The 6,906-nt window shown below is 49.8% G+C and overlaps 3 protein-coding genes across 3 annotated transcripts; 2 read left to right on the top strand and 1 right to left on the bottom strand.

Annotated features, from left to right (window-relative positions):
* Positions 1–2,055, top strand: BDV27DRAFT_23519 (uncharacterized protein). Its single transcript, XM_032076091.1, has 3 exons — positions 1–862; positions 917–1,273; positions 1,361–2,055. Exons 1-3 carry the CDS (start codon positions 38–40, stop codon positions 1,832–1,834), a joined length of 1,656 nt encoding a protein of 551 aa, XP_031925006.1. The 5' UTR covers positions 1–37; the 3' UTR covers positions 1,835–2,055.
* Positions 2,056–2,366: 311 nt separating this feature from the next.
* On the top strand, positions 2,367–3,760 carry BDV27DRAFT_147399 (histidine phosphatase family protein; the record flags this gene model as incomplete). Its single annotated transcript, XM_032070732.1, has 4 exons — positions 2,367–2,471; positions 2,556–2,774; positions 2,929–3,171; positions 3,359–3,760. 4 exons carry the CDS (start codon positions 2,367–2,369, stop codon positions 3,758–3,760), a joined length of 969 nt encoding a protein of 322 aa, XP_031925005.1.
* A 79-nt stretch (positions 3,761–3,839) lies between these two features.
* Positions 3,840–5,411, bottom strand: BDV27DRAFT_132253 (mitochondrial 54S ribosomal protein uL22m). The gene is made up of 2 exons (XM_032067833.1): positions 5,282–5,411; positions 3,840–5,207 (listed from the first exon to the last, which is right to left on the bottom strand). Exons 1-2 carry the CDS (start codon positions 5,328–5,330, stop codon positions 4,204–4,206), a joined length of 1,053 nt encoding a protein of 350 aa, XP_031925004.1. The 5' UTR covers positions 5,331–5,411; the 3' UTR covers positions 3,840–4,203.
* Positions 5,412–6,906: the final 1,495 nt, after the last annotated feature.

Here is a 6,906-nt window from a genome sequence, read left to right as displayed (position 1 = left end):
TCCCTCCCAATTGAAACACAGGAGTCGCTCTTTGATCATGTCTGCCGACCAATTGCTTTACTCAATGGGTCATTCATCCCAGGGTGATGAATTCTTTGACTTTGACAACTTCTTTGATATCCCCTCGGGTTATGTCGACAGTAACCCGACCTCGGTCAACTCAATTTCCCCCAAGGACTTTGACTTGGCTTACAACGACCTAGACGGGTCAAATTGGGACTCGGGACTCGACATGTGCACTCAAATCCCATTCACCGACTTTGTCAACCACGAACCATCATTCCCGGAATACTTCGGAGGTACCGCGAATACCGAGCCCGTGGTAGACCCCAATGATATCCTTCAACTTCCGTCAACTTCACCAAGCGAAGTCTTCGTTGGGTCCGAGTTTGACAGTGCCTGGTTGCCAGGCGCGCACAGTTACGACGACCATTACTATTCGACCATTCGGCATATGGTAGAGTCGCAAGCGGCGGTTGACCCGAGCTGCTCTTCCAAGAAAGAAAAACGCCGAGAAGCAGCCATAGCCCTACATCTACAGCGCTTGCAAGATGCCCCACTTCCCGAGATAGATATGTCTTCGGATTCAAATACCAGTTTCCCATCGCCTCCGTGGAGTGTTTCCCATGACCCTGCATGCGCCAGCCCTGCGACTACATTACTGTCTGATACAACCAAGTCGTCAACACCTCCATCTACCGAGGCGACACCTGGCGGGATTGAACTGGTCTTGGACCTTAACATGAACACGCCTGCGAATCTACCGAGGAAGCAGAAACCTCGGTCACGGGCGCAAAAGGAAAACTACATCAAAGTTCGAAAACATGGTGCCTGTGAAAAACATCGAAAACAACATAAGAGGGTAAGTAAACCAAAATTGCCTCTTAGTGGGCAAAGTGTACTGACAAGCATATAGTGCAATTGCCTTGACATCAAGGGCGCTCGTCTCAGTGTCAACAGCCCCGCTCTTTCTCCTACTACAGCGGTGCTTGACCCGACTAGACAGACTAGTCTGCCACTCCATAGCCCGTCTCACGCCCGGCCACGTCATGTTTCACTCACGAAACAGACGCAAACCGGTGTGCTTCCACCGAATGTGGAAACCCCAAAGACTCTGGTTTGGAAGCACAGGGAGAGAGATCTTCGTCGGTCTCCACAGGACAACTACTCGGTCACTGCGCCTTCACCATTGGATGTGTACCATGGAAGGCACTCACCGGGTTCTCTGTCAAAGCCAGTGGAAGCGGCAAACACGGGACAACTCAGACCACAGGTACCGCAGTCTTACAGGCCGACAACACCTTGGTGTGGTGTCGACCAGACTCCTTCAGTTCCTGGTCGCCTGATGTCGCCAACGCAGAAACTGCTTGTACCGACCTCGAAGCAGCAATCTGTCCTGGAACGGGGAATCTGTCCCAGATCTACCGTCAATCGCGTGTCAAGCGGTTCGCCGCAAACTATTACTTGGCGTCTCGGCCAGGTTCCAAAGGAAAACAACGAAGGTTCACTTCGCATACAGTCCACCAGGGCGGAGATGAACTCTCTGCCTCTTCAATCTGTATCTACCAATCGCTCGTCGAGTGGTGGAAGCCAGCAATTGCGTATTGCGCAGACTGTTTCTACAGTCATAAGCCAACCAGTGTCCGTTGGAGGATACTGTACCACGCTCAGCAAGTATGCTACCACAGCGATTTTCAAGGCTGGTCTCGCATTTGCCGGTTTTTGGCAAAATCTGGGATCGGTTGTTTCATCGGCCGGAGGCATGTTAGGCACATTTGCCGTCTTTGCTTCCAAACAACATTGGTTCGCTCGGAAGGGAATGGGGTTAATTTAACCTCGAGCCTGCTTGAGCTTTTGCTGTTCGTGCTGAAGCTTCTGTCCTTTGATTGTTCGGTTGTGGGAAAAGATACCTTAAGGTTGTGGTCATATTTGGTTTATTGCTAGGTTTTTTTAGCGGTGTTTGTTGGGCATATTTTCATGAATATTCAATCGGGATTTTAACGATTGGCTAGAGTTAGAGAGAAATACATAATTCTTTTCACCAAGTGACTCAAATTCCAGCCTCTGTACAGAGTAGTTTAATGGATCAGGAGAATACTTGCCGTTCCCCACCTTAGGCAAACAAACTACCCCACGCCCCATTGAGTTTAGGGTTAGGAGAGTGTCCACACCAGTATCAACAACAACCTCTGGTGTAAAGTCACTCTACTTTAACCCCCGATAACCATAATATGTACGTCCATTGGTCTTCAACAATCTCAAAAAAAAAAAAAAAAAAATACACACACAGAAAAGAAAACTAACATACCCTACTCAATTACTAAAAGCTCACTACTAAGTAGTCCTCGGACAACACTGCCACAGCCATGACATCCAAATCAACCCCTTCAAACTTCCACTTCCAATTCACAACAGTGACAGGTTATTTCCTCCAAGATGACCCCAGCACCGACCCCGACAATTTCGACTATGTAAGCCCCCAGTCCATTCCATCCCGCACCTCACCCCCAATTAAACAGAAACAAGAAAGCAAGTACTCATGAAGCAAAAAACAGGTAATATCCAATTTCGGACTCATACCCCGGAGCTACGACTCCGACCCTGAGTTTGACCCAGAGGGCCACAGAACCCAATGGGAACGGTTCGAGTACCACCTCAACAAGCTAAACCAGGATAGCAGTCCCGAGACGCAATTCAAACTGCTCTTCCTGGGTAGACATGGAGAAGGGATCCATAATGTCGCCGAGAGAAGGTATGGGACGGAGCTTTGGGATGTATGTATCTTTTCCCTTCACTTTCTCTCTCTCTCTCTCTCTCTCTCTCTCTGTCTGTCTGTCTGTCTGTCTTCGTCCCTGCAAGATTCCATGACCCAATTCTAGTCTACATCATACCCCATATATTCAACACTAACGAAGAGGGTAACAAAAGTGCTACTGGTCCCTCCAAAACGGCGACGAGACCGGTACCTGGGTCGACGCCCGTCTCACAGAAGTAGGAATCTCGCAAGCCGAAACAGCCAACCAGGCGTGGAGAACACAAATCAAGGACAAGATCCCCTCTCCACAGTCCTACTACGTGAGTCCCTTGAACCGGTGTCTAGCGACTGCTAGCATCACCTTCAAGGACCTAGGTCTACCGCATACGGAACCCTTCCGGCCTGTAATCAAAGAGGTAAGTTGTGACCTAACAAACACTACAACACTACTTCCCCTGTTCTCAATGACTCCATTGAAACTACCTACCTACCTACCTACCTACCTATTCTACATCAATTCCAAAACAACCCAGACCCCCAGTGGATATACAACGTTCCACTCCAAGCTTGATTGGACAACGAACTAACGAGTACCCGAACCAGCTCCTCCGTGAAACAATCGGCCTCCACACGTGTGACAGTCGATCCAGCAAAACCGCCATCGTGGAGGAATACCCCCTGTACCGATTCGAGGAGGGCTTCGCGGAACAAGATCCGCTGTATGACCCCGAGCTCCGGGAATCGGACTCTGCGCGGGATGTCCGGCTCCGAGAGCTACTGTCCGATGTGTTTGCGCATGATGCGAGTACGGTGGTTTCGTTGACGGCGCATTCGGGGGCGATTACGAGTGTTTTGGAGGTGGTGGGGCATCGGCGGTTTGCGTTGATGACGGGCGCGGTGATTCCGGTGCTGGTGAGGGCGGAGAGGGTTGAAGGGCCGAGTCCTCCTGTGACGGTGGAGCCGCCGACCAGGGCGCCTGTTTGTCCTCCTCGGAGTCGGGTTTAGGGGTTTCATTTGGTGGGTTTTTCTTTTGGTGTGGTGTGGTTGGTTGGGATAGAATAGGTCTATTTTATGAATGATGGGGTTGATGAGAGAGCATGTAGATATATGTTGTATATTTCAATATTGTACATGTATTGAGCTCGGTCCACTACAGACAGGCTCCTTGTGAAGTTTGGTCGGCGTCTTCCATCACGAATAATCTGAACAGGTTGGACCAAGGTGCATACTTTCTCTCTCGACTCACGTAGAACAACCCAAACGAGACGAGGAGATGATGAAACCGCGTTTAGATCAAAAGAAATGCCGCAAATAGAAAGAAGAATGAACATGCGCTGATTTACCCGCCAGGTGGAGTGCTAACGGTCTAAAATAATACAAGAGACAAACGCCGAAGAAACCCATCATTTGCCGAGACGAGGCCGGAGATAAACGTCGGGAGAAAAAGCTTACCAGCTGTAGTACTGGTTCTGAGCGGAGATCTTCCGATCAGGCAGCTGTGTCCAGAGTTGAGTCTTGCGCTTGCGCTGCGACACAGCCTCACGGTCCTGCCACTCTCTGATCCGCGTCTTCTCCTCCTTCAGGACAACCGAAAGAGATGTGTACGGGGGGCGGAGGAGGTTGATCTGGCCTCTGGCACGGTGGTCGTAATCAACGCCATATGGACCGCGGTTGACCCACGCCTGCTCGATGTAGATGGAGGTCGGGTCGGTGATAGTCTTACGCTCTCCAGACTTCAGAGTGATCGTGATGGGCTTGCGGATTGTCGCCTCGGCGGCACCAAGACCCATACCGGAGCGGACAATGGCAACGTTCTTCGCGTGCTTGAGATGCTCGAGAACATCCTTGGCAGCCTTCTTCTTGCTGAAGCGCATTTGCAGCATGGCTTCGTCAATATTCTTTCCGGCAATCTGGCGGGCCAGAGGACCAAGCTTCTTGACGGAAGTCTTGAACCAGTGTGACTTGGAGACCGATTCGCGCTCAGTGCGCATGATCTGTTCGGTCTTGGAAAGACGTCCTCGGCGGCGAACCTCCCGGACGACCATCTTACGCTCCCAACGAATACGGGCCTCGGGACGGGGGTCTAACACCATCTGCATATTGTCCCGGTTCCGGTGCTCGACACCAGTCTGAACCTCTCCTTCCTCGGTGGGTTCAGCCTCCTGTTTACGGGCCGCCGGTGTACGACCAGAAGCAATCAGCTTGGGAGTTGCCTCGTCCTCCGCGAAAATTGAGTCCGCACTCAGGCTACCCTCTCGCTTCTGGGGGGCTGTCCTCCGGTGGACTGTGGGCTTTGCGTCAGACTTTCCGCCGAAGAAAAAGTTCTTGATGGACGAAAAGGCGGAGGGCTTCGATTGGGGGTCTTTATTTCCATTATCACCATTTTCTTGGGCACGGCGAGGGACAGAATAGGTCAAGGTGCGGCGAGGGATGTAGGTGATGCCGGTCCGGGCTGGAGATTCGGATAGGTGAGAACTCGCCATTGATGGGATAGGGTCATCGGAAAAATGCCATTGGATGACTTACCTGACCGAGCTAGATGCCCGTAGGGGTTGAGAGCACCGAGAGTGGCCATGGTGACGGACAACCAGCAAGACAGATGAGGCTGGTTGGGACGTGACTTCGGAGACCCGGTGGAAAAAAGTGTTCGAGACGCAAAATGCTTGGCTGCGGCTGAGGTTCTTACGGCCCGCCCTAGAATCTCAGGTGTGCCTGGGGAAGGGAAACTTGAAGTGTCAAGCCACAGCTTTCGGGTGAGCCACACATACGGTTCCGACGTAATGCCGTCTTCCGAGGACAGACTCTCTCATGTGGCTCTTTGGAGGCCCATGCATCGCGTGAGGGTTCCCACCAATCACGCCGCATGCTCTCCTGTATCATTACCTCATACTTGGACCAGGATATCGTTCTTGGGGAGCTGTGAACTAAACCCTTTGTAGAGCAGCCCTATTCCCATAGTAACAAAAAAAAAATAACAAGACTGGACTTTACCTTTTCTTTTCCCTCTCTGAGTCTCTATGTACATACATACAGTAGTGTCTTCCCAGGAATCTGCAGGCATGCATATCCTATAAGATCGGGATCTGTTGACCTAGAGCGAATTTATTTTATTTTATTTTGACTAACTTTTTGTAGATGGACATACTAATATATTCGCGTAGGATAGATTTCTACTAGTCTCGCGTTCTAGTCCCGTTACACCGTCATCAGTCCGATCGACAAGAGTCTGACTAGAGAACAAGTCCCAGATCACTGCAGACAATAAAACCCCATCGTCCGATTGGAGGCACTGCGCTTTTCTTTTCGTCATAATATCAGGGCCAGCGAGATTTGCTATTCTTATCCTCCCCGGTCGTATTGGTCGCCATTTTTTATTATTATTATTATCTTTCTTTTTCTTTTTTTTTTCTAGTTGTGGTGGTCAAGTAGTAGTTCGTACCTATTCATTTAGTTGGTGAAAAGGAAATTCCCCGTAGTGGAGGGGAGGAGAAGAGGTTTACCGTACGGAGCAGTTTGCAGGTTGACCTGCTGTTGTGCTGTGCTGTTTGTTCTCTTCTCAGCTATTTTTTTTTCTACATGCCGAGCTCTTTTTCCTTTCCTTCCTTCGACTGAGTACTCGAGCAGTCTCTTAACCTCTACCATCTCCACCGTGTGTCGATCCACTGTCCTCATCATCTTCTTTTTCTCATTTTTCTCGTGGTTCTTTTTCTTTTCCTTCCCCTTTAGCCCTTCAGGGTCTTACGGCGTATTGCTCTCACGCCTTTTTTCTATTATTTTATTATTATACTTTTTTTACACCTGTAGGTTAATTGCGGCATTTCCCCATTCATTCTTTCCGCCTTTTCCATTCTTTGCATCTCGCCGCTCACCAGCTGTTTCTTAGCTGTCTCCCTTCCTATGGTCGGGTGAATCACTCCATCTTTCGAGAGCTTGTTTCTAAAATCCCCCTCTCTTCTGTCTCATTCTCTCTTCCCGGTCCTCTCATTCTTCAACCCCGAAGCGCCTCACTCTATCAATTCGTCAGCGCCCGGACCACCTAAGCTTTTGCTGCCAAAAGAAAGAGGACAAAGGCTTGAAAGAAGAAAAGAAAATAATCTGAGAACACTGATAGATAAAGGAAAGAAAGGAAAAGAAAAAAAAAAATTTCCTTT

This window comes from Aspergillus caelatus, assembly GCF_009193585.1.
Source record: "Aspergillus caelatus strain CBS 763.97 unplaced genomic scaffold BDV27scaffold_157, whole genome shotgun sequence".
Lineage (NCBI taxonomy): Eukaryota > Fungi > Ascomycota > Eurotiomycetes > Eurotiales > Aspergillaceae > Aspergillus > Aspergillus caelatus.
Note: the sequence above shows the minus strand (reverse complement) of the source record. Positions and strands in the feature narration are given on the sequence as shown.